Source organism: Oenanthe melanoleuca, chromosome 4 (genome assembly GCF_029582105.1).
Source record: "Oenanthe melanoleuca isolate GR-GAL-2019-014 chromosome 4, OMel1.0, whole genome shotgun sequence".
In the NCBI taxonomy this organism is placed as follows: Eukaryota; Metazoa; Chordata; class Aves; order Passeriformes; family Muscicapidae; genus Oenanthe; species Oenanthe melanoleuca.
The window spans coordinates 43910490-43937959 of NC_079337.1; the positions used below are offsets into that span (position 1 = coordinate 43910490).

A 27470-nucleotide genomic window follows, 5' to 3' on the forward strand; every position below is an offset into this window, starting at 1 on the left:
AACCAGTGGAAAATGAGGTCTCTGTGTCAGCACACATGGAGGCAGAAGGGGATTAGAGTCCTTTCAATAATCAAAAATGTATAAAGTTAAGGCTTGACTCAAAGCCTGAATCACAACCCATTGAACTTTCTGGAGTAATTCCAGAGGCTGCAGTTGGCTTTGGATCAGTTCCAGACTCCGAAAAAGAAGTAGGTGAAATTTAATAACCTGAGATATATGTGAGCCCACATTAGACAAACTAATAATTTCATTTTGAGCTTCAACTGCATGCATCTTGTCAAGTCTGAGGCCTTTTTAACCTCTTAAAAACAGCTGTAGCATGAATGGTCTGGAGAGAACACAAAGTAGATGTCTACACTGCACAGCAGGGCACTCTGCAGAGACCCCAGAGCCACTGCTGGCTGCACATTGTCCCCTCAGCTGCATGGCACCATGCCCAGGCTAATAAGACCTGCTGAGCAACATAGTTTGTTAACATCACAGCAGCTTGGGTTTTGGAGCTTCCCAGCCCCTCTGCTCCTTGCATCCATCCCCACATGGAAACTCCACCAATTCTGCCCTATCCACACACCTGCTCTTAGGATTGCTGATGTATTTCTCCTAAAATGGCTCAGGTCAGCCAAAATCACCTTGTTAAGGCAATTAAGTTAACATGGTTCATCTATGTTGACTATTAAAAAAAAAATAAAAATAAAAACAAAGAATGGCTTTATGGGAGGTGCTCCATGGGCAGATACAAGTGGTGTGGAGCTGCTGGGAGTGTAATGACAAACAGCTGTGTCAGAACATCTGTCACCCAGCTGCCACCAAGGAGTTTACCCCAGAAATGTTGCCTTGGTCTGTCATCTAAAAGTGTCTGTGTCTTTTTCTCCCTTAAAAACAGTGCTCCAAGTCCTAAATATCTTACCCCAGGCAATGCTTGCAGCCTTCTACACTGGTAGAACTGTTTTGTTCTTAAGCAAAGCTGTAGCTCAGCTTGCAGTCAGGAATTTGGGATTCAACTTCATGTTGACAAAAAACATCAAATGCTAGTAGAGCAATTACAAATAAAATTGGAAAAATCCTTTACTGACTTTTTTTGTCACATTTCAGCTCTTACAGGAGAGAAGGCAAGTGTAAATGGAGAATGATATTGCTCCATCTGCTATGGGTTTCTAAGCAGAAATCCCTGTCATCCTAAACACACCAACACCAATATGGGTGGGTAATATTTTCCCCAGCTTTGCTTTTGTCAAGTCTTATTCCTTCTTGAGGCTGTTGGTTCAGTTTCTGTGCAAGAAGAAAGTCTATGACTGCAAGTTTCTCACTAGAACTGCACTTTCTAAATATCAAAAAGGCAGCAGTGGCAATTTTGCTCAAAAGAGTTGTGGCATGCAATATTTTCCCACCATGCTTTAATGTTGCTTTTAAAGTGGAGTGAATCACAGTGTTTTCTAAATTCCAGGAAGAGGCTATAACTCTTATGAACTCTAGAGGAATGGAAATAACTGTTGGTCATTTTACTGCAAAAAGCAATATTGCTCTAATGCATCATTTGAAACCTTCACACAGCTTATTATAACTGTATTTTAAATCCATCTGTAAGGGACTTAGCCCCACAAATCTGAACATCCTCTAAGTCCTCTGGAAATTACAATGCTTTCTTGATAAGCCAGTTTTTGCACCACTGAAATAAATAAAGATTTTTTGTTTCCTGGGTAAAGATGACAAACATTTATGTTGTCAAAACTCAGCCCACTATTTTAAATGACAACAACTCCATCTAAACACATTGAGTGCCGTATTACAGGCATTTTCTCTCATCAGTCAAAATATTTTCCTGAGCAGTGTAACAAAATGTTCATCAACTCAGCATGAAGAGATCCCACTCTTGCCTACATGGTCCAAATCAGGATGAATCCCACTGAATTAACACCATCTCTGCACCCCAGATATACAAAAGGAGAATCAGTTAAGAGAATAAACAGGTTGTTGTATGTTACCTGCCATTTGATATAAACTACTCCAGGAAATCACTTGAGACTTGTCAAACTAAGCACCTGTTAAAATTGTTATTCATCTGTATTATGTGTAGTTGAAAAAGAAATATTCATATGTGTGTGTTTGCATTTTAAAATATAGATTCTTTTCCATTAAAAAGGTGTCATTCTTTATTGCCCATCACAAGAAAGTTTCTTTCAACATGCCAGATCCAATTACTGGTGTACAGCATGAGTTTCCCAGATTTGTGGTACTGTAGAAGTGCTTCATTAATTAGCAGTGTTAAAGAAAAGGAAGAAAGGAATACCAAGAAATCCTCCCAGTTTGGACAATATACATGCACTGTAAATCTGGGGCCCAATACAGAAACTTATAAAGATGATCTGAAAGTGAGGTCAACATCAAAATGAAGAAGCAATGTCATTAATAAAATTGTATGCAATATTTTATCCTGTACATGCTTTCTCCATCTATAACTAATCTACTTCATGTGCAAAGGTGCTTCTAACTAAATCTTCACAGAAGTTAATGTATTAGATAAATATGGTACTATCCTCTCTTTTTTTTCTCATAAAGTTGTCAAAATAGCACAGTAGATACCAGCCAGGCCTCTTAGGCTTTTGCCCAATCTTTGTCCCATCTTGCCAACCCTGCATGAGCAGTGTTCACTCAATAGCTCTTGACTTCATGGCAGTGAGAGCAGAAAATCCCAACTCCTATTATTTCCTGACATACATGCCATAGAGCAACCAAGTGTGAGCTGCTGTGAGGAGTTCACTGTGAAGCCACCCCACACTCTGACAGTCATTGTACAGGTTGGATGGGGATGGAGGAATAGGGAGGAGCACGGGGCTTGACCTCACTTCCTCCACATTTTCTGGCCAGTGGGTTTAATTTCTTGCTTACCAAATGACTCATGTCTAATTATACACCAGACTGACTATGCATCTAGCCATCACTGCTATTCCTAAGTCAATTTATTCCATATTTCTTCTGGTAGATCACCTGATCCAAAACAAAACCCCTTTGAGATGCTACTACTCTCTCTGAGGAGCAACCTTTCCCCAGAAAATCCAGAAAAAGTTCACAGAGGTGAAGATGAATATATGGAATGTGGTCAGGGCAGGAAAATAGACCTACCACCCACATAAAAATTATCCACACCTGAAAAATCCTCCCAGTTCTTTCTACATCACTCCCTTGTGCTCACAAAAAAATGGGAAAATGTAGGAAAATCTCATAACAATTTAGGAGCTGGCAGGGAACACATCCACAAATACTTTTCTCCCAAACATTAAGGGTTAATATTTAGTAGTAAGAAAGTCAGTGGGACTGTCAGACAAACTTGTGAGTAGAAGACATCCACTGCTGCAGCCTTCAGAGCTACAGCATAATGAGCAGCAGAATTTGCCCAAGAGACTGTAAAGCCAGTTTGAATGAGGTTTTTATACTGCCAGACAGACCTTGAGAGGAAGACACTAGCTAATGCAGCTTGATATATGTAATCTGGAAATGAAAAATTGTCTAGCATCCTTTTGCAGTCATAGCCACCAAGGAGGAACTTAGAGTAGCCAGCTCTATCCAGCCTTCCATATGAAGGTACTCAAGCTGAGCTGGCTGCCTCTGGATTCATGGAAAGAGAGAGGTGTCTCCAGAGAGTGATTCAGGAAAGCACTTAATCACATACTTAACCTCTGAAGTGTGCTCAGACAATACTGAATTCTCTAATTAAAAGGGAGCATTTCCAGTGTAAAGCCATAGTGATGACAAATGCAATGGACACGAAATACTGAGAGCATCCATCCCCTGCTCCCTCTAGTTAGAAACTGCTCTCAAGATTTCTCTTTAGAGCCCATGCCTTCAGCTGACCTACTGCAGAAGTAGAAGCAGGACCAGGTCAGTAAAGAAATCAAATAAGAAAGTCTTCTGATTCAAAGGCCTGTTGGACTTGGTTCCCAAGGGGAAATCCCTGTGCACTTACACTGATGAGTGGGATTAACAACAACACTGTCAACTCATCTTGTAAATCCACTGCAGTACCTCTAAAATGGTTCACTTGAAACACTATAAACAAGACAGCTTTTGTGTTCAAAGCAAATTAAATGTTTGCTTACAGTAAAGTGTGTGTCTCACTCTCTGATGCTCTTTGAGTATTTCAAGCTGAAATCCTCTATGCAGTAATGACTGTTTTCCAAAGAATTTGAGCACACTGCTGAATATTTAAGGCACATTAGAAGTAAAAATATTCCCTTGGCAATGTTGTATACTCTAGTCCATTAAAAAAAAAAAAAAAAAAAAAGGAATCATGTGTGCAAATGCATACTTAAAACATTTTATGATCATTACTTACAGCAGAGAGTGGGTAGTTGTCTTGGTTTTGACAGTTCTCACATTTTTGCAGTCTGGGGAAAAGCAGAATAATTGGCAGCTCTGACACCCTGTAAAATATATAGCATCACCAATCCTTGTACTTTGGTTTTTCCTTCCTGCCAGTCAGAGTTCATTTTGTCTCACTTCGGGCATCCAGTCCAAGAGTTTATTCAAGCAGACTTGAATTATTGAATACAGTCCATGAAGGAAAATAGGTATGCTGAAATGGGCCAAAACTGTGCTTTTTACATGTTACTTTATTTTTTCTTGGGTTGTTGTGCTTAAAATAAAATTATTCTCATGCGTGTACTTGTTGCCATTCAGTATTAATAGAAAATAACCTGTGTACACATTTCTACTTGAAAGGAAAAAACAAGACCAGAAAAAAATTGTATTTCCACCAAAGATGCCATACTGAATGTAAATTTTTTTGGGGTTTGTTTGAATGGATGGGCACTTCTTATAGTGCCTCACCATTTTCAGAGCAAAGGCTGCAAGTTTTCACACTGAATGCCAGAAATACATATATCTCCCAAAATTTGCAGTAAAGCTTTAGTAGGATACCTGGATCTCAAAGCCAACAGTTTGTTGCCAACAAAATAATAGTAAAATCTAGGGTGCACAATAATATTATCTCCCTGAGCATTTAGTAAGGCACATTCTTTTTTGTTTTTGTTGTTGTTTGAAAATGTAGGTGTATCAGGAGTAATGCCTGACAATGCATACAAGAATATCATAGGAATAGCTGTCCTGTGTGACATTACAATCTAGGGTTGGAATGCTCAAAGTTCTCAAAGTTCTTACATCAGTCAATATTATCTTGGAAACTGACCCTGCAGACAATGGAATCCAAGAGTACTTTGTCACTGATTTCAGAGGAACATACTCTAAAGAGTAGGCTTTCCTCAAAGTGAAACACTTCCTTACTCCAAAAGTTTTAGGCAACCTATAGGAAGACATAGAATACTAGAATAACAATCTGTTGAATGGGTAAAAAAGGGCAGGTGGCTCCAGGGTACAAACAAATGCATCAGCAATTCACCAGCACTCCTTCATACTGGGCTGATCTTGAGTGGTGAGTAACACAGAGAGCAGCATTTGCAAAATTTGGTGTTTGGTCTTGTCTCTCACATTTGTCCTTGGTGGTGCATTACTTTCATCCTCCTCACTCAATATAAGACAAGAAATATCAGTAGTTGTTCTCTAATCAGTAGCTGTTCTCTAAGAAACAGAGCAGGGGAAGCCCCAGCAAACAATACTTTCTGCAAGAAACTGAGAAACCTAAATAAATAAATAAAATCAGCTACAGCAGTGTAAAAACAGTGACAGTTTTCCATTTGATTTTAGCAGAGATCTTTTTTGAATGAAGGGACAGTTTGCTCTGTATAGCAAATGCAGCAAAGTGGTTTGGTTCCTTGAGGCTTAATATTGAACTAATGAAATCTTAGAAGAGTAGAAAAAGAAAGCTGATAGAAATTCTCCTGCTCTGCTGTTATTTCTGGCTTGCCCACAGAGTTGTTGATGATGCCATTGCTGCATAAAAGCATTAGCTCTTTTTCCTGTGGATACCTACAATACAAGCATCAGTCTCTTCAGGTTGGCATTTGAATATAAACCTTCAGAGAGAACACATTTCATTTAGACAACACATTGGCACCTCCTGCTATTTCATAATCTACATATCTGGGAAATTATTTTCCCTCATGTTGCTGAGATGCAAAAACGCATCTGTGATCCATTCAAATAAAGACTTGCACTTATTTCAGTGCACAGTACTTCCAGTCTTCTCTTGTGCTTCTAAACTTATTCCTTTGACTCAGAATATTGATAATAAATTTAACATACATGGTGGGTAAGTTCCAAATACCACAATAGCAGAAGGGCAATAGGGTCCTAAAAAAAAAGGAGCATTTTTGGATTATTAAGTAGCAGAAACTGTTGAAAAATGGGAATTGGGAAAAATAGCTAATTCCTCTGGCACGGATCATTAAAACAAAAGTATAAGAATAATTTTGGTGTTAATGGAAGACCTAATTGAGGCCTAAAAGTGAAGTCATCACCCATCCCATCTCCTTATCTGTAGTACGTATCGTTTTTTAAAAATGTAATTTATATTATAAACTTAACCTAGGTATATTTCCCCCTTAAATAGCCCTTAAAATTGTCATTTATTTTCTAAAAGATGTATAATGCTGGGATTTCTGAGCTTTCTGACAATATTCCATGTAGAGGGATATATTGAGAGATACATAGATAACCGTAGTACTCACAAAATCTTTTAATCAGTTTTTAACAAATTCTGTTAACAAATTCAAATGGTCTACAAAAAATATACATAAGAGTTAGAGAATCACCTAGACTTGGCTTTCACCTAGGCCCACACTTAACTCTCAGTCCTGCTGCAGCCCTACTCCAAATCTGGCTTTAAGATTTAGCAGCTCTCTAACAGTCAACAGCTCTCTTACAGTCCCCAGGAGGTTTTCCACGAGGATCTGTTTGACCCTTGCTGTAATTCACTCTGAATTCCTGCCCCACTTTTCTTGTAGCTGTATACAAACCCACCAAGCTGTGCCTACAAACCAGCAAAGCCCTCTCAGCATTTTCCCAGGAGGGTGGGAAATGACCAACAGTGTGAAGTGGCCCAGGCAAATATCACCATCCTGCTTCACTTTCTAAAATAATTAAGGTAAAACTCTCCTGCTACTTTCTGCTCCAGCTAGTTAGTGTGTGTGAGCAAACTCCCATTTTCATGTACATCCTGCTTTGCTTCTGCAAACTTATGTTTGCATGGACACTTCAAGGTTTGTTTGTACCTCCAGTTGTGTTTGCACATATCTGAGCCAGGCACAGGGTTTGAAATGTTTTCTCCTTGACCTTTTTTGCTGAGAATACAGTTCATCTTAGCAAAAACATTGGAGTGCTCTGAGTGGATGGAATTGCTTTAGTCACTCTAAAATCTCTTTCATGATGCTATAGAAAAGTTAAAATGTATTTATTGGTTAGCATTAATGTAATTATGATGGAAAATTCTGTTTTCCAAAGATGAAAATATATTTGTTAATTCACTGCTCCAGGGCTACAAGCATGCAGTCATTCTAGCAAAGAAACCAGCAAATTACACAAAATAGAGAGCCAAAGGGTGTTAGGACCACACAAGTGTACCTTGTTAGGACTGGAAAGGGTTACCTTTGTGCCATTCCCTTTCTCATTTACAATCATTGCCCCTAGAATGGATTCATGTTGTGCCATTTTCTCTTCCAGCTACAATAACAATGAAGTTTTCAAATCCCCATCCCCTCTTTGATTTGATGGTCATTCCTGTTCCCTCTTTTATACAGTCTGGCAGCCTGAACAGTAAAATCACCAATGAATCAAAATACTCCTTTTCTTAGGGAAAACTTTTGTTCTCCACTTTTTTTTTTTTTTTCAACTTTCACCTTTTGCTTTCTCCATACCTTCCAAAGAGAGCCCAGGGGGGAACCACCACGCAGCTCCCCTGAACCGACCCTAAACTTCAACCTTTTCTCCTGCCGCAGTGATTCCCGCTCTCCATTAGGTGGCATTAGTTCAAATTCTATCTCGGAGCAAATCGGTCCAAGCGCAGTTTCCCATTAAAGTCCCTCTCCAAGTTGGCTGGACCACTTCTTTCACTCTTTGTTTCACACCTGGATGTTGCCCATCTGTAGAGCTGTTAATTCTCTAGGTTTTCCAGCGTCCCCTGCCAAAAAATGTCTTTGCAAATGTATACCATTTCGATTAGTAAATAATCTTTTCAAATACAAAATTTTCTGTTAGTTTCTCTAGTTCCTTTCAGTGTGTAGAAAGAACTGTGCATGCATATGTGTAATAGAACATATGTGTATAAAACCAACAAAAGAACAATAAACCATTGCCCAACATTATTCCCCTTGTTTCCAAAGAGTATACATCTTAAAAGGTGAAAGAGAAATATTTCCTTATCTCATCCCTAAATAGCCTCCAAAAAAGAAAACCAGTTGTTTCTGTGTTGTTACTTCTGTGAAAGACAGCATTATATCATAGACAGGCTGGGGTATAATATACCCTGCTTTCCTATACATATTTTTTTTAATTATTACTGCAAAATGTGACCTAGAAGATTCACAGGTTCCCTCAAGATAAGCTGAAACCTGAATAAGATGAAATGGAAAAGCCAAGGTGAAGATGCATGCTGTCTGAGGACTGCAGCTTGCTGCACAGGCTGGGGAAGTTGAAGCTGGCCCTCCTAAATTAGGGTAAGACAGAAATAGTTTTCAAACATCTATATCTCCTGTTTACCTTTTACACAAAAAATAGTCTTTAATTTCAAATGTCAAATTTCTTCAAATGCCCAAGAGTTTGCCTTGGAAAGGGCATCAGGGAGAACACAAACATAAGGAAAAAAATAGTGAATCTCTTCCATTTCTCTTTAGAGTATGGGAAGAATTAAACACAAGACTAGCAAGGGGTAAAAAACAGTTATGAAAACAACAACAGATCAGTGCTGTCCTTTGCTCTAAATATGCACTATGTTTACTCTCTCCTCTTCCTGTAATTTTATGCAAGTCTTTTCTTTTTAAGTCAAAACACCCTAGTTCTTATAGGCAAAGGATCACCAAAGTATGTCATCTTTATGGCTTCAGGCAGACAGTGGTTCCTGCTGACATTCCTATATCTCAAGCACAGCAGAGGTCTTCCTCTGGACAAACTCTTTCAAAGCCTGCATTTACACTGAAGGTTTTATTTAAACCATCTCAACTTTGACCTAGCAGCTATGGGAGTGAAGGTTCTGCCAGCAGATGATACTGCAAGTCTCATATTCTAAAAAGAGTAAAATTATGATAGCAATCTGTCTGAACCTTCATCTGTGTGTTTCTCAAGCTTGTCCCACCCACTCAGCTCCCCTGTAATTTTGGTATCTATTGGCCAATGTCAATTAGAAAAGTGTAGAAGTCATAGAGATGTACTGATGCTCTCTCCTCCCATGTAGGTGCAGGGCTGTAAACAGGATGACCTGATCACATCCTCTGATTTTGTATATTTCTCAAGAAATGGAATGAAGGCAAGGGCAGAAGTTTCCATAGAAAAGAAAAAAGAGCAAAACATGGGACAGTCCAGAGAACTGTGAATGACCAGAGGCAAAGGCCATCTTTATCAGCAACAACACTGTCCTCTGTCATGAGATTCCAGCATAAACAAGGCTGACACACATCATTCTGGCAGCCTGCACTTCTCAGGATTCCCTTTCATTTACTTGTGCAGGGTTTCCCTCAATGCAAAAAGCAGCATTACCCGCTCTGCTTGTCTGATGGGCACAATGCCTGTACCCCCAGGATGGTGAGCTCCAGCCCTGCTGCTCCAATCTCAGCAGCATCAAGTGGTTCAGGCCAGGACCATGGCAGGGGACACGTCCTCCCACCCCATGGAGACCTCCAGTAACTGCTGTCCCTATTACCAGTGCTGATGGTACAGACAATAAAGAAACCCTCCAGGTATAAAGGTGATGATCTCAGTCCTGTTCCTGAGTGTTTCCAAAAGCATCAAGTTCCAAATCAAGGTGTTTGAAGGACTCAGTGCCTGTTTTGGAAAAGATTTTTAGCTGGGGGTTTCTTCTCAGGCTCCTCTACAATGGCAGCTCACCTGTACAGTTCTGAATTTCATTCCTAAATCAAATTTCTAGCTTAAACTCTTTCCAATAATTAGTTCTGAAGATAAAAAGGTCTGCTCATTTTCTCACAGACAGGGAGACTGTCTCAAGAAGTAATCCATTGCTGAGGCAGACTAGTGGGGTGTAGCATGCATTTGGAACTCAATAAATTTTACCTTTGCCTAAGAAAGAAAAAAATAAAAAAGCTTGAGATCTACTTTCTGTGCATACAACCACTTGCTCATATTTAATAGAAATTGGAAAAGAGAAAAAATTTGACAGCTTTACTGCAATTTGACAACTTTTTCTAAAAATTCAGTGCATTGAACTGCCACAATCTATTAAATTGTACTTTGCCTAAACCCACTCTGTCCTGCATTAATTACAAAAGACAAACCAGATCTTGAAAAATGTTTTAGCAAGAGAAAATAGGCAATACCAAAACGCCCAAAAACTCTTGTGACCTTCTCTTAATGGCAGCAGCATTTCCATAAAGATTTTAAACTGGCAACATGAAATTGGCAGGTCATACTGAAAAACACCACCACAAGCAAACAGAAAACCATCCCTCCTTATGGCTTTTCATTTGACTGTCAAAAAGTGCAATTTCAAAACAAAACTATGAAAGTAGATGAAAATGATGACAGCAAAATCAAAATTGATCTTAATGGCATCAAGCAGCAATTTTTTTCTGTTACTCTTCTAGCTCCCCTCAGGGTTCTTACAGATTTTCGACAAGCAAGATTGACTCACCTACACTGTTCTCCCATATTTGGTTGAGGGAATCACGTCTAATTGTGAAAAATGTCTAAGACGCAATGTAGTCTGTTTATGATCACTAGTTCAAACCAAGTTGTCATGGGATCCCTGTCTATCCACTCCAGAAGATGTATCAAAAGCCAAGACTGGTCTTTCAAGGGAATGGAAACAAAAAAAAAAAAAAAAAACCAACAAAAAAACCAAAAACAAACAAACAAACAAAAGTCTCCTTCCTTCACAGTACCTAAACTGGAGAAGTCTACTTTCTTTTCTGTAGCAGCACTGAGGATATGAGGCCATGACTACTCTAAAAACTGTTCTAGAAGAATACAACAAGGGTGGTAGGTTAGTTAAAATATAAACATACTGGAGAAAAAATGGAATACCAAATTTTGCTCAAATGCATTTTACATGTCTTATGCTCCTTGGCTTAATGCTATTTTCATCTTCTGCATGTGTGGTTGACCACATTCTGGCTTAAACTTCATGGCATTTTGAGAAGACTGGGAGCACATAGAAATGGAATTTTCTCTGTCATGTTATACTTCTACAGAAGAAAAGGGAATGATCTGTGCTCACATGTATGCATTGGTGGTCAGTGCTGAAGACTCTGCGGTCCCAAACACAGTTCTGTGTGCAGTGGCACATAGGCCTGAGCTAAAAATCCTCTGCTATTATAGGAGTCAGATTATTTAGGGTAAGATGACTACAATATGTCAGCTATTTCTCAGACACTTTGGGAAATTGTGTTTTACATACCAACTACAGCTATGCATATATTATGGCCTGTTGGCTCAGGAAGGTAGAACTGGAAAGCAAACGAATAAATTAACTATCTGGGTCAATCTTAGTATTAGGTCTCCAATATTTTGTCTGGATGGCCTTCAGTCCACCCTGGGGTTTCATGCCCCTCAGCCTGTAAAAGCCCCTTGGCAGTTCACAGCTGACCCCTGTTGAGTGACAATTAAGAAAGAGAGTATTCTTACAGAAAACCCACAGCTTTGCTAGTATATTAATGGACAGTTTCCCAGCGCTGTCCTGCAGCCTGGCAGGCAGCTTTCCTTGCTCCCTTCGCAAGAGAATGCTCCTTCAGCTGTGAGCGAGACCCGGCCCGCCGGGAACTCCGTGCGCCGGGACTTGTGCCCCCCGGCAGCGCCCACCCCGCCCCTCCTCCTACCAAATTACATATATAGATAACGGGAATGACACATAAAACACCAAACAAACATACCCAACACCCAACCCAGACCCGCCGTTGTTGGTACTTTTCACCGCCCCTTCGCATAATGAATATATTCGCGTTTCCTCCCACTCTCCCAATGGGCTACCAGCTGCAGAAGTCCTGAATAGCGAGCTTAATTGGGCTTTGTCATGCAGAATACCTCCATTTTCTATAGCAGGTTACAAAGGGGCCCTTGGCAGACGTGGCGGGCTCCTCTGGCGACGGCGGGTCCTGCCTGGCTGCGCCCAACACCTCCGCACACCGCGCAGGTAGCGCCTCCGCCACCACCCCCGGCGCAGGGCCACCTCCAGCCCATACCCCCAGAACAGGGTCCCCTCGAGCCCACCGCCCCCAGCACAGGGTCACCTCCAACCCACCACCCCCAGAACAGGGTCACCTCCAGCCCACAGCCCCCAGAACAGGGTCACCTCCAGCCCACAGCCCCCAGAACAGGGTCACCTCCAGCCCACCACCCCCAGAACAGGGTCACCTCCAGCCCACCACCCCCAGAACAGGGTCACCTCCAACCCACAGCCCCCAGAACAGAGTCACCTCCAACCCACAGCCCCCAGCACAGGGTCACCTCCAGCCCACCACCCCCAGAACAGGGTCACCTCCAGCCCACCACCCCCAGAACAGAGTCACCTCCAGCCCACTGCCCCCAGCACAGGGTCACCTCCAGCCCACCGCCCCCAGCACAGGGTCACCTCCAGCCCACCGCTGTCCGAAGCTGCCCGGTGCAGGATCACAGCTGCTTTTCCGCTGCTCCCAAACCATCCTGGGACGATCCGGCCGGATCCCTTTTCCTTTGCAAACACGGCGAGAATGTCAGACAGTTTATTTTCAACACGACCTTTTATTGAAACTCGGACCTTACAACCAAGTGTTCCGGTTTCGTAGTAAATTGGTGTGGTGAGGATTAATTGGCAAACCCCGGACCCAAAAAACAATTGCCATTATGGGCTAATCATATATTCTCTATTTGATATAGATGGTGTAGAGTGCGGAGTGTCAATATTCACCGTGAATTATAGCTAATTACCATTTGGAACCCAAGCTACTATTTCTGCCCATTGATTGACATTGTTTTCTTCAGACTTATCTTTCCCCCCCTCTTGTTTCTTGTTTTGACAGTTTAAATCCAGGTCTATATGACATAGAAAGCTAATAAAATTCTCATTTCATTGTTAATCTGATTTCATCGCAGTACAGGTTTTACCCTCACACCTGCGTAGCAGGGTGTAATTCCATTAATAATAATGATAAAAAAAACCCTAAATCAACATATTCATTGCATGTCTTTTCCCTGATGATATATTGTGAGCAGTGAGAGTTGAAAAAGAGCCATTTATTCTCACCGTGAATGAGTCTGCCTGGAACTGAAGACTTCACCTGCCTCCTCAGTCAATTAGGAATGTATCGAAAATTCTACCAGAAAACGAGTTAAATTAACCGTTAGCTAATTTCCTTGTGTCCCTCCTACATAATCCCCCCTTTTCAGCTTGCCCCAGAAATTACCACATGTTGCAAGGTTCAAATAGTGCCTAATGAAACAGTGACTAAATGGTTCTCTCAAACCCACAGTGAAGCCCTTTCGCTGTGCCTTCAAAGCCTGGGGGGCTGCAGCGGTCGGGGGTCCTCATCTTAAAAAAGATTTTACATACATATATATATATGTATATATAAAATAATTATCGGGTTTGGCAGCAAAATCTCCCCCGGCAGGGCTGCGACATCTCTTCCTTCGCACGGCTCGCACTCCGGGGGCTGCGGCACCCCGGCTGCCCGGGGCAGAGGGGAGGGATCGTCCCACCAGAGCTCGGCAGGAAAAGCTGAGGGGACACGGCCGTGGGGACACTGTGGGCCCACGCGGGACCGTGTCCCGGCGTGCCGGGGAACACGCCTGGGCTGCCTGGGGAACTCCACACAACTCTATTTCCAGCACCCTGTGTCAGTGCTTCCTCCGAGGGTGTAGAAAGTGGTTTGGAAAGACCGCCCCTGTGCTGCTGGGCTCTGCCGGGAGGCAGCGTTTCTCGCCGTCCCTTTCGCTTTCTTTACATTCACACGGAGGCGGAGCGTTTTTCCCTATTTCATACAGCGGTCCCACGTAAATTGTAAACTTCGGTTTTACCGAGGTTCCTTAATTTAAGGACGGGAAGAAAAAGGCACCGGTTCGGCAGTATTCTATGTAAAACCCTCCCGAAGAGAAGATTTGCCCCGCAGTTACGAGCTCTCATTTCTGTCTAAAGCGGCTTCACTGAAGTGTCATCTACTAAAACTCGGTGAATTCCGCAAAGAGAGTAGAGTCACTTATTTGAAACGGTAAGGCTAATACAAAGTCATCAAAGCACTATGGTTCTTGTCTTTAAGTGACAACCCTCTTTATTGAACTGTTTGAAATACGCCTCCTGCTTTTCAATGTCTCTCTATCCATCTTTGTCTGCTCTTCAGAAAAGCAGACAATATAAAGCAAAGCCTGGCGAGCTCCCCACGCTCTGGCTTGGGCAGTGCCAACGTTAGCCTTGAAATTGTCACTCCTTCATTAATCTGAAACTAGTTATTTTTCCAGAGCACACAGCACACGCTTCCGATCTTTTTTCGTTCGCTTCCAAGATGTGAAATCCCCCCGGACACGGCGGCCGGGGTCGGGCAGGGGGAGGCGCGGAGGGGGCGCACAGCCCTGAGCGGGGCCGGCTGGGAAGCGCGCAGGGGGGCGGAGAGGGGCGCGGAGCAGAACCTGCGTGAAATCGGCCCTTTCACGGCGAGGCTGAGCGCGCTGCAGCGCGGACACACGCCCCGAGCTTTTCCGAGTGGCACAGTGGGCTCGGGCTGTTTGTTATTCCGCTGTCATGCGGGACTCCCCGGCAGCTGCCCGGCACGGCTCTCCGCCACGGGCGGGGCCCCGGCGGAGCGAGGGAGCCTTCCCAGGGCAGGGGTCCCACCCAGGACCCCCCGGCCCGGCTGCCGACCCTGCCCGGGCTCTCTCGCCCTGACCGAAACCCGGTTCGGCCGACGGAGGTGCGCGGAGGCTGCGGGATGCGCTTCCAACTCCCGTACTTAACGCGCTTTTCGAGCAGCCGCGAAATCGTGTGCAACAGCAACAGCGGGAAAAGAAAAATGAAAAAAAAAAAAAAAAAAAAAAAAAAAAAAAAAAAGGAAAAGAGAGGAAAAACAAAGCCACCCACAAAACAGAAATACTTTTTTGGCCCGGTTTCCTTCGGCTCCGGATCCAGGATGGGAGTGCTACCCCCCTACCCACCGAGCTTGTGTCAGGACGCTCGCTGTGGTCCCCGGGCGATGGTTACAGGACTTGCTCCTTCCCGACCATCTTATTTATCCCCATGGGCACCACAGAAACTCCCGAGTGATCCTTTCTGGCCGTGGCCTCGTCCTGCGGCTGTGCCGTAGACTGAATCACGCAAGAGGGAAAAGGAGCCCCGGGCAGGAGCTGAGCCGCCGATTGGGCTGCTCCTGCCCGCAAGGGCAGCAGATGCACCGGGGAGCCGCACCCGAGGCCGTGTCCCACGGGGGTTCGGTCAGTGGGAGGCGCGGGAGCAGGAAATTAGGACAAACTAGAGGTGAATGCAGCGGGATTAGGTAGATTGTCCCCTCTCTGCCCCAACTCCAACCTGAAGAAGTAGAGTTTCCCGCAGTCCCCTGGCCCGGATCCCTGCACTGTGAGCCCTCCTCTCTGTGAGTGCTTGGGGTTTCACTGATGAGGCCGAGCCTGCCCCATACACCCCAGGGAGGGGCTCTGTTCTCCAGCCAGAACACTGAGCTCTTCGGTCTGGGAGTCTCTGGAGGGTACCTGCCACTGCATCCCAGCTACACCGCGGATGGAAGCAAGGAGCTGACCCAAGGGCCTCCACTCCCCGAGACTGGGGTAGAGGTGCAAGATGCTGGCAGTGGGTATTGTGGCAAGAGCTCAGACAACGGGGAAAGGTTTCAGCAGCACTTACGGAGACTTCAAGACAAGGCTCGAAAGAGCAGCCGAGGGAGCACAGTGCCTTTGGTACTGCAATGTTCCAGCAGCCCACGGGCACTGCTGCCTGTGGGCTAACACATCTGATCAGGACATGGGAGGGGGTTCAACCAGGGGATCCACAACCAGAGAAGCCAGTGTCATGAGTCTGACCTCAACCATGCAGACCAAGGTCAAGGAAACTCCTCAAGATGGATGTTTTCTTCTTCCGATTTTTTTTTTTTTTTTTTTTTTTTTCATTTATTTAAGTAGAATTACAGTTAGAAAATAAATATCTCAAGGGGAAAGCTCTGGAGGGATGCCAACCCAACAGGTCACAGAAGGCCAGTAGCAGGTCACTCACACAAACACGACTTGCATCTCTTGTGCAAACAATCAGGCTTTAGCTGTGTGATATTCCCCTTGTGGGTCCTTGCTTGTAGGGGGTCCAGTGCAGCAGCTGGGGGGCCAAGTGACCCAGAGGGCCATTAGGGACTGTTCCACACTTGAAATCTACACAGGACACAGGCAACCCCTCTGACATCGAGTTATGTCAGGAGCTGAACACTGCCTGTCTTCTGCACTGGATGAGTGAGGGGAAAAGTCACACTTCACACTTTGTGGGAGGGAAAAAAAGGGTAGAAAGAAGGGAGGATGGGGTGAAGAAGGAAAAACCCAACACATTTTAATGTGAATTTGCCTACATTTCAAAATATTGAATGCTGGATGTGGGAAATTTACAAAACATTTCCTACAAATTATGGTATATTCAACTTCCAGTGGTGCTTCACTCACGCTGCCAGGTTCAGGTCAAGCTGGTTTTGTCAGCCTTCTGAGATGTCTCAGGGAAAACCATTGCATCATTCCTCTTTTCCAAATTTTTTACATTAAATATTTACTTTGAAATAAAATGTTGTCTCAACTGACCCAATGACAATTGTATGTGATGATGATGATGGTGATGATGATGATGATGATATACCACAATTACACCCCAAACCTTGAAAAATACATGCAAGCATTGATTACTACAAGATCAACTAACTTCATTTTCCTGTTATTATTAAGAAATTGCTAAATACTGAAATGAAGAGAAGTATCACTGTTTATCTCCAGAAACAGAGGGAAATACCAATTTATTCACTGAGGTGCATGTTTCCACAGAGTTCCACTGAGAACATATACACTCTATCAAGTGAATCTTTCCAATTTTAAAATACCTTTGAGTTTTGCAGTTTTATATTTCAGAGACAGGTGCTTTTTCTCACCCAGCAAAGTTCTGCTTTCCCAGGCTGCTGCAGGCCTGTTGATCCCTCCTGTAACAGTATGGGATGACATTGCTGAGAGGATGGGCAGTACTTTCTCTCAAACTAATGCCTCCTCACAGAGCTTCAAGGTTGGAAAAGACCCACTGTGATTATAGAAGCAAATTAGACACAGATGAACTGAAGCAGAGAATCAACAGTTTCCAGATTCCACATCAGCAGATTTTTGGGGAAGAGGGGCCAACCACCTCAGCCACACCCTTCATGAAGTCCCCCTGGGAAGGAGTCCAAGGACCTCAAGCCTTTGGCTCTTTGGTCTCCCCAGCCTGGCAAGTGAGAGAACAGCCACGGGGGTAACCAACATCCCCAGGCACTCAGCTGGCATGTGGGCTGCTGGCCTCTGTAGTCAGCTCAGGTAGTAGCTCTGAAGTTACGGATCAAACACGATAGGTATAGGGATTGTTGAGGGAGTTATTTATGAAAAATGTTTTGGCGCAGTTTCGGAGGTTGAAGTCAAAAGTGTAAATCGGATTTGTGGAAAGGCCATCCAAGGAAAAGATGAGAGAAATAGCATAATGTGTAAAAGGCACCTCTAATTTGCTTATATTTCTTGCTGTATATAGACTTGCTGTCTGCCAGTACTGCAGGAGCTAGGAAAAAAGTTATAAAGGGGCTCATTCGGGATCCATCCCACTCCCACCAGCCACCTGTAACACCCCTGCAAGGAGCTGAGGATGGGCTGCCCAAAGCAGAGGCAGGATGGGACCCGTGGCTGGGCACTGGCCGACACAGATTGTGAAGAACTTCAGCCATGTCTCAGCCTAACGGGTTTGCACTCAGATCTCCCTAAGCCTGGCCAGGGCTCCTAATAAAATCAACATCGAAAAGAGCTAATGCTGTTCTGCCGCCTGAGGGGTTGGGGAAAAAAAAAAAAAAAAAAAAAAAAAAATCCGCTGATCTCTGCTTAACATCGTCCCGTATAAAAGCTTAAAGAGGAGTTTCAGCCTGGTGAGGGGCCGAGGTGTGCAGCCAGCCCCCTCGGTGGGGGAAGAGCCGCGGCTGCCAGGCCGGTAAGGCGGGGGATGTGCAGCATCCCTTCGCTCCGGCCCCGTGCCGTGACCAGCGGCCCTGGGCCAGCGGCAGCCGCGTGTCCCCAATGCGGTGTGGCCGGGCCAGCAGACGGGAGAAAGCTGTCAGTCGCCAGGAGGGCGTGTGCTGGCTCCGGCTGGGAAGAAACACAAGGCTGCTGGGCTCAGAGGACCGGCTGTATTTGCGCTCCGGCCGGAGCGGAGTCCCCCCCTCCTCCGCCCCCCAGCCGTCCCGAGTCACAGGGGAACAGAAAACATGTTCGTGTTAGTAGCCGATGGCTTTTATTTTCACTCTTTACGCAGATCTGACACATACACAGCGATGCTTTCACCGAAGGACAAGGACTGCACCTTGCCCAGCCAGTCCACCCTCGCTGCTGCGACTGGGCTGGCACTTGATGCGAGGAAGGGTCGGGGGGAGGGGGATAAGAAGAAAAAAATTAAATTCTTGTCTGATCTCATTTATTTAAATAAATATAAATATAATTTTTATATAAAACTATTCACAGACAAACAGCCGTCCCAAACCCAAACGGGCGATCTTTATGTCTTTTCTTATATTTGTTAAGAAGTCCGTCCAGAAGGTTCTCTAAGGTTTTAATTTGCTTTTCAGGTTTGTTTATGGGAGTTTATGCCTCGCCTTTCGGTTTCAAATACGTTTCTTTATTTTCCTTTAAATTGTCTGTGGGGATACAGAGGCAGGCACCCTGGGCCATGCGAGCCTTGTCCCATGTTACATTTTAGAAAAAGCAGGTGCCCTTTCCTGGGGTTACATAAATAACGTTTCGGAAACATTTACATTCCGAAAATATATTTTTATATATATATATATCTTTCTATTACTGCGAATGGATGACAATTAAACCTCCTCGGCGGCGAGGGCCAGCCCGCTGCAGGTTAGCGGGCTGCCGTCGGTGGGCAGCGGTGCCAGGTGAGCTGCCGTGCCGCCACCTCGCTCCGGGCTGGCACCCGCCGGCAGGAGCGGAGCTCCGAGCCGCGCTCATAACGGGGAGATCTCTTTATCCTCGGTAGCCGATGAGGGGGATAGAGACTCTTCATCCTCCGACCGGGGGTAATGCCCCTGGCTGGTGCTGCACTTACAGCCGCCGTGCGAGTTTCGCTGGGTGCCTTTGCCTTCTTTCTTGTGCTTCACCCTCCTGTTTTGGAACCAGATTTTCACTTGCTTCTCGGACAGGTTCAGGTACGTGGCTATCTCGATCCTCCGCAGCCGGGACAGGTACATGTTGGAGGAGAATTCCCTCTCCAGCTCCAAGAGCTGGGTGCTAGTAAATGCAGTCCTCATCCGTTTCCCGTTTTGAATTTGGCTGGATTCGGACCCTCCTGGAGGGAGAGAAATGCGAACTTCAGCGGGATAGAGGAAAGTTGGGGAGGGTGGCTAGAGACAGACAGACAGGCAGGCAGAAAGAGAGAGAAGACATTGCCCAGCAGCTTTCCGACCCGGGACAGCCGCTCTCCCTTGGGGGCACCCCCTTTCCAGCTGCCCCCCTTCCCCCGCGGCCGCAGGGCTCCTACCCATGCCGAGGCAGTGGAACCTCCGGGGGTCGCTGACGCTGTAGGTGGTGGCGGCGCAGGCAGGTGGGTGATGCGCTGGGTGTCCCAGGGCGGCGGCCGCGGGCACCGAGGCGGCGGGCGGCGGGTGCTGCGGAGGATGGTGAGCGTGGCCGGTCCGCGGGCAGCACTGGGCCTCGCCCGCGGCGCTGGGGAACTGGCTCTTGAGCAGAGGGATGGCCCCGCCGGCGCCGCCGCCGCGGGACGAGTGCAGGTGCGAGGTGACACAGAGCGGGCAGACGCAGAAGGCGCCGCTCTTTCGGGACGGGCAGCCCGGGCCCGACACCGACATGACGAGGGGGGAAGGCATGCTGAGAGGGATGAAGAAGTCCTGGCCGTGATGATGCTCAGGAAGGGACGGAGCCGGCCTCGAGGAGTCTTTGATGATTAAAGAGTCGACATAGAAGGAGCGTGACATTGCGGAGGGTTGCGAGGCCGGGGGCGGCTGTCCCGAGTCGTGTTTTTCCTGCTTGGCCAAGTTGCCACTGAAGTCCTGGCGAGTCGAGAAGGTGCTTATGTTTGAGAGCTGAACAAAAGGGTCCCTGGAGAGGGCTGGTCTTAAAGTCCCCCCGCCTGGATCCCCTGCGCCGGGGTTTTATATCAAGTATTTAAACACGTGATGGCTGAAAGCCTCGCAGATCTAAATCTCCCCGGCTTCCCAGGCCGGCAGGAGAGGCTGCCGGGGGGGACCAAAGCGGGGCAGGGGAGGGGGGCAAAGTGTGCGTGCTTGCTCGTTGCCCGATGACTTCACTCCTTTGCCTCCGCCTCAAATAAATTATAGGAGCAGAGAAAGCAGGGAGGGGGCAGCTGCCCCGCGGCCCCGTCACACGTCGCGCTCGCAGGCATGTCCCTCTGTCAACACACCCGGGATGCAGGGGGTGAAATTAATCGGAAGGAGTTTCTGCTCGGGGGTTTTCCCCGAGGAGAGCGCTCCTTTCCCTCGCCGGGAGGGAACGAGAGGTGAGAGCAGGTAATGCCCTGAAACAAGCGGTTCAACTCCGCCCCCCTCACCCCTAGTAAAAGAACATCCAAAGGGCCGTAGATCCCACGGAAGCCTGCGGCCAACACCTTTCCCCAATCTGGTCCACTCCCTGCACTCAGGATTCCTTCAGGAGGCACTTTCTGCATCAGAGGAGCCAGGTACACAGATGCAGACAGGGATATAAAGTTAGGGATGGAGCGTGTTTGTGCGTCTGCGCATACATATGCACGTAGGGTGGGTTGGGTGCCTTTTTTTTTCTCCTCGCCCTTTTCACCTCAAGTGAATCTTGCCAAATTGGCAATTACTGCAACGGACAAAGCCTTCAAATATCTGGACACTTCTCAGCCAAACGGTATCAAAACGGAAAACTTCCAAGCGAACTTCCCCGGCCGCTCCAGGACCGCAGTGCTAATGAAAAGCGAACATGTCAGGGAGGGATTCTTTGATCTCCACCAAATTTGCTGAAGCAATCATTCAAAGTAAAATTGGATAAACAGCTAAATACGGTCGGTGGCTCCGAAGCATTTCAGAGTGCATTACAAAGCCAAGGTATTCGCAGCATATTACGCGATTTTCCAATGACCTGTTTTATGGGAGTTTAAGAAGAGACTTATCGTTAATAGAAGGGCTATCGCGTTCTTGTTTAGCAGATGCGAAGCGGCGTTTAAAACAGACTGCGGATCCCATCCCACTTGACACTGGGAAAGGGAAGTGACAATTGTGCTTTAAAGCAGAAAACACAGACTACGCCTGATTACCAGAGGCTGAACAGATTCGGGAGTGCAGCAATAGCCGAAACGTGTTTAGAAGCGGTTATCATGCGCAAGGACCGGGCCGCGGACATTCTACCATCCGTCCCGCACACAGAGTCTCCCGCTGTTAAACCCAGCAAAATAAAACCGCCTTCTGATGGAGCCGGCATTTCCTCACCCCTGGCACCAGCAAGGCTCGGCGGTATAACTCGAGCAAGAGTTGGGGCCAGGTCGCGGCCGGCTGTGCTGTCCCGTCCTGGTCCCCATCCTCAGCTGCCGCGGGCAGTGCCGCTGTACAGTTTCCCTGTGCAGGGGCCGGCTGTCCCCTAGCCCTGCTCCCCTTTTTCCCCCACACCTCCCCGGGCAGGCACGATACAAGAGCGTTTTTAGGGACACTCCGCGCTCGGTGATCTGAGGATTTATGGATAGCAATTAAAGTTTTATGAATTGCAGCTGAGGCCTGTTATGTGGCTATTTGAATGTGATTAGAATTCAATTAGAAAGTGTTTACCGGCCGGCGGGGGCTCCTGAGTGTAAACAGACAGCTATTCCAGCAATGCGCTAATCCCGCGTCTTGTGACAACAATTAGGGGCTCGCGGGGTTTAGGCGGGTCGGCTCCAACCTCACCTACTTTTCCCCAAAGTGCTGCCCAGGGCTCAGCCGAGGCCCCGCAGCCGCCGCGGCCCCGGGGATCCCCGGGGGCTTCGCCTCCTCAGCTCCGGTGCGGCCCGTGAGATTCTAGTCGCGCTCGCCGTGCACAAGCGTGGTGTTTTCTGGTTCGGCTCTCCCCGTTTAAAGCAAAGTACATCTGGAGAATATTTGAACTAGTATCTGCATTTTATTCTAATTTTTATTTTTTTTTCCCCTTTAAGAGGGGTTATTCTGGAAGATGAAAATATAACACAGCCCCAAACCTCAGTGGCAAAAGCTGTCTGCAGTGATAGAGTGGATCTGGGGAGGGGGCTGTCGTAAGGGAAGGCAGACAGAACAAGAGTCGGATCAAAATTGCAATTTGTAATTGTTATAATAAACCAAATGCAGTGATAAAAGAGAGAGAGAGAAAAAAATCACTAAGAAAAACCTACCCCTGAAAGCCAGAGCAAGAAAAGAAGTCATTTGAAAGCAAAGACATCCCAAACCAGGCGGAATGATGCAAGGCGTGCGCCCACATCACATCGGCCTCGTTACAATTTTATTTTTCAATAATTCTGTCCGATAAAATTTCATTGTCCATTAAGTAATCCCCAAAATGAGAGCTCTTATGAGCCTATAATGAGCTCTAATTGCTACGACTGGGAGAGCCACGTGGAAGGATTTAGAAGGTATTAAGCAGTTGGGTACAGAGCACAGGCTGTTACCTAGCCATTACTTTCATAATTCAAGGAGAAAATTAGTCCTTTTAAGGGAAAATCCTTTGATTCCCTTCATTCTGCTCGGGGTGACAGAGTATAGCTTTGTCTGCCTTTAGTTCAAGACAGTGTAACAAATGAGAATGTAACGAAATTGCCCCCTTTTGAAAGTGGAGCAGTTCAAAAAGAACATCAGAGCCGCTCCCCTGGTCCGCCGAGCGCAGGACTGGGTGCTGGTCCCTCTTTTCTTCCAGATGTCTCTAACACCTTTATGTAGAAGAGATTCACGGCTTAAATGACAAAAGCAACTCTTTCCCTTCCCTCCCCCAACCCCGGCAGCTCCCGGCAGAAGAAAAAGCCCTGCCCGCCCGGAGAAAGCGCCGGCTTTCAAGCGCGCATCTCCGCCGAGTTCACGGGAGGAGCTGCCCCAGCGGAAAGCGCCGCAGCCCGGGGACACGTTTCGAGCAGAAAAAAACCCAACAACCAAACAAACCAACAAAAAAACTCCAAATAAACATCCAAAACCGAAACAACCCCAAACAACACCTGAGGAGCAGCCGTGGTCGCAAACATGACACCGGGGTGACATGCGGTGGCGCTGGGCAGCCTGCGCCCCGGGCTGGGGCAGTTCCCCTGCGGGAAAGTCCCGCTCAAAACAAAGCCGTGCGTGGGTAAGCGAGGGGCCGCGGGTTCCTGCGCTATAATCGCATTTATTCGCTACTCTAACATCGATTTCCTATTAGTTTCCAAAGTGATCAGCAATCCCGAAGCTGGCCTTTCTGAAGTGAACGCAATCTAAAGACAGGACTTGCCCCCAGCTCCCATTAAGGAGGTCATTATAAAAGCGTGAACAAGTCTATTAATGTTTTATTGAAAGCGCATCGTTAACTTGTATCCATCCTTTTCTGAAAGTGGCATTGTGATATTGCTGTCTGTGGCACATCTTACCCAATATAGCCCGAGATTTCTCCATTATCTGTAACCAAGCAACACTTTCTGAATACCAAAAATTGAAAAGAACCGCTTAGTCTTCAAGAAAGTCCTCAATAATAGTGGAAAAGAACAAAGATCCAGGAGACAACAAAATGCCACAGGGGTGACTTTTCATGAGCAATTATCTCTCATTAATCAGAAGAACAGCTGCAATATTAATTTTCTCTCTTTCTTCCTCTCTTTTCACAGTCCCCAACATTTGAATAATCATAAATTTTGATTTCATGGAGCAGCAACATTGCCAGCGACTTCCAGACACAAGCTACCTAGGCAGGGCGCACGCTTTGCACATAGCTCTTATTTTAAGGCTGCCAAAGAATAAACTGAAGAAAAGAAAAGAGAGGAAAAGTCTGGATTGCTTTCCCCCCTCCCTTTGCCTCAGAGCACGGATTAAACCAGCAGCCCCTTCCCTCCACCCCTGCCGCTTTCACTCATGGAAAGTAACAGGCGAAAGTACTGAGTGTCTGCGCCAGCTTCAAGCGTGGGAGTTTCTACAACCTCGCTGTCCATTTAACTTCCAAACATGAAGCCAAGCGTTGTAGATCTGTCCAAAGAGACAATCTTTGGGCGTAACACGCATTGTGAGACATCAAAAGGCCCTGGCGTTATGTGCACTGAGAAGCGTATTCAGCACGAAGGGTGCAATGCCTCTCTTTTCAGGGGCTCAGCCGCGGATTGTTTAACAAGTGACGTCGCCGCGGCAAGAAAACCGCGCTCCTCCAAAGATAAGGATGTAACATTAAATCTCGCTTTTTTGGATTTCAAAGAATCTCATTAAGGTCAGGGGCCGGAGGCGGCCAAGCCGGGAACGGGAACCGTGCCCCGGGGATGTGAGCGCTCCGTGCTGCCTGCACAGCTCCTCGCTGCCTGGGGGAACAGGGCAGAGTGGAGGCCGAGACCCCAGCACTCCTCGAACTCTGCCCATCCTCGGGCATCCGCCTTTCCCTGCTCGGCCCCCGAGGCAGGGGCGCGAAGCTCTTACCGAGGGCGGCTGGCAGCCAGGCAGCGGCCAGCGGGCTCACCCACGGGTTTGCGGGCTGACCGCGGACCGAGGAGAGGGAAGGCAGCTTCTCCCCTTTCCCCGCAATGCAGACCCCCGGTGCCCTTCCCTTCCGTGAGAGATTTCCTTAGTCCCCATCCCCGGTCATAAATTACCCCTCCAGGGAACGGGGCCGTTTCCGAGGGAATAAGTGGCACTCCTGCGCTCAGGAAGGACAGGCCCCGGCTGCCCTGCCCGGGATGAGCCCCTCTTGCCCTCTCGCACCTCGTGGAGTGGGGATGGTGGCGGATGGAGGGACACGGAGCTCCAGCTGGAGCGGGGGCGGCCACCTCGCTATAGGGAGAAACCTGCTACCTCTTTCAACCCCTTCCAGCCTTTGGAGAGAGGATGCTACTCCACGTTGTTGGTGCTATGCACAAAGTTACTCATTCACACGATTGGCAGCAAATTTCTACGTGAGTGCTTCCAAAGAGCTCCAGTAGCAGCTTTCATCGGCTCTCTCCTTTCACAGCCCAGTTCAGTCCTTTTGCTTTCACCTGCAGGTCTACAGTGACAACTTTCATGCAAAGAGCAGCCAGAAGGCTTAATTCTGTTATATATTTTATTTGGAGTGTGAAATTTGCAAGGGTCTTCCTAAGTCAGTGAGGTCTGCTCATATACTTGCCTTAATTCTCTCCCTCTCCAACCCTCTTAAAAAGTGTTAGCACTTTGATGGGTTCCCTTCAGTGTCTGGAAGCAAAAATCTTTTGCCTATGTCTCCTCACCATAGCAGCCTTCTATAAGAGATTGTGTGAAGAAGACTGGATAAGAAAATGCCCAGTGAGATCACAGTCTTGTCTGGTATTTCTCTGAGTCTGCCATTTTTCTAGCACTCTTCAGGTATGGGGCAGCATCAGGCCAGACACAACAGGCAGTCTGGGCTCTAGTTTCATTACTGGCTGTTGTTTACAGCTCTAACAGCTAAAATTGCTGGCTGTTACACATGATATGTGTGAGAGAAAGCTGTGATGGTCTCTCTTTAAAGGGAATGAAGTTAAACCCCTGCAGCAGCCTCAGTGAAGTTTTATGTTGGGAGATGGAGATGTGAATTGAGGTCATGTGAATCAGAACAAGGATTCAAAATGGTGCTGTGAGCTCTAGAACACACCAATCACAATCTGTTTTGATTTTACAGGGATGTACCACAAATCAACACAAGAGTGATTCGTTGTAGTGATACAGCCCTAATCCAAAAAAGAACATGAGATTCTGTGTAACACTAAACATCCCACTCCATTTCTCTCCTTGAAATTCAGACGTCATGAAGTTTGATCCTTAGGTGTCACGGTTAGGTTGAAGCATTTTGCCTAATGGTGACCAAGAAGCAGTCTTCTGAATTTTCAACCAGAGGAAATACCACATTTTATGTCAAGTTAACATTCAATTAACATTCAATTCAACATTTAATTAACATTCAATGCTGTTTGTGAGAAAAATGAAGACGTCATCAAACATATAATATTGTAGGAGCTATTTCCCAGTCAGAAAACTAAATTTTGAGTTCAATTCACACAACTTAAACAAATAAAATGGTTATAATTCCTTCCTTTTTCCTGTAATGAAAGTATGGATTTGGGATATTAAGAGCTGCAGAATGATGAAGGAATTACCTATGGAGAGATGATACCACTCTTCCAAATTCAGAAAGCACAGAGGAGTACAGTTATGATTGAGCTCCTCAAGGATAAGTCTCAGAAGCAGTTGAACTACTTTGTTCAATTTTGTTTTCTTGTCACAGCCAATAGGACTTCACTATTCACAGGAAATAGGTGAAGTGGGTACCTGTGCACACATTAATCTGTGTTTACAAAGCATGGCTGAGGTGAGGCATGGCAGAACAGAACAGGCAAGGCCATTGCACTAAGGTGACAGAAATACTGTGCATGTGGACTCTGGAGCACACCAATCACACATGGAGAAACCCATGGAGATGGTCAAAGCCCATGAACCTGTGTGCGGAGAAACCTCATCAGTGATGGCAGACAGTTTTCCATGTCCATCTCAGAAAAAATTAAATCACAGCACATCCAGTGAACAGCTTTAGAAACATAGTATCAGAGGAACATGGAGCCCCATGAGAAGAGAAGACTCAGAGAGAAGAGACATTATTTTGTTTATACCAGTGAGATAAATATCCACAAAAGAGCTACTCCATCTAAAGAAGAATATCATCATAAAAACAGGTGGATATACTCCGGCTATGTAGAAATTTAGCATGGAAGAAAAGCAAAAAACCCCTTCTAACTTTGAGCAAAATAAGGTTCTGGAACACATTGTGGGATTTACCAATAGGACTATGAAATATAAGTAGTTTTAAGAGAAAACTTGACACATTACTGACTGTTATGTAACAGTCCCTGATGTTATGGGATTTTTTTTCTGAAGACACATACAAACTCTGCTTAACATCCACTTTGAAACAATACTGACTTAATTTTTAGTTGTTGATTACTTTAGGGAATGTGTTGTCTTAAAAATAATCTGGATTTGTACTCC

The 27470-nt window shown here is 46.0% G+C and overlaps 1 protein-coding gene across 1 annotated transcript; it reads right to left on the reverse strand.

Annotated features, from left to right (window-relative positions):
• Positions 1 to 19289: 19289 nt before the first annotated feature.
• Positions 19290 to 20276, reverse strand: GSX2 (GS homeobox 2). The gene is made up of 2 exons (XM_056490510.1): positions 19823 to 20276; positions 19290 to 19630 (listed from the first exon to the last, which is right to left on the reverse strand). Exons 1-2 carry the CDS (start codon positions 20274 to 20276, stop codon positions 19290 to 19292), a joined length of 795 nt encoding a protein of 264 aa, XP_056346485.1.
• Positions 20277 to 27470: the final 7194 nt, after the last annotated feature.

Bases quoted from the DNA above. Each gene is read 5' to 3' on its own strand.
- GSX2 (XM_056490510.1), bottom strand. From the start codon at position 20,276: ATGTCACGCTCCTTCTATGTCGACTCTTTAATCATCAAAGACTCCTCG. The intron at 19,631-19,822 runs GTAGGAGCCCTG...CTCTCCCTCCAG, and splicing joins GTTCCACTGCCTCGGCATGG to GAGGGTCCGAATCCAGCCAA.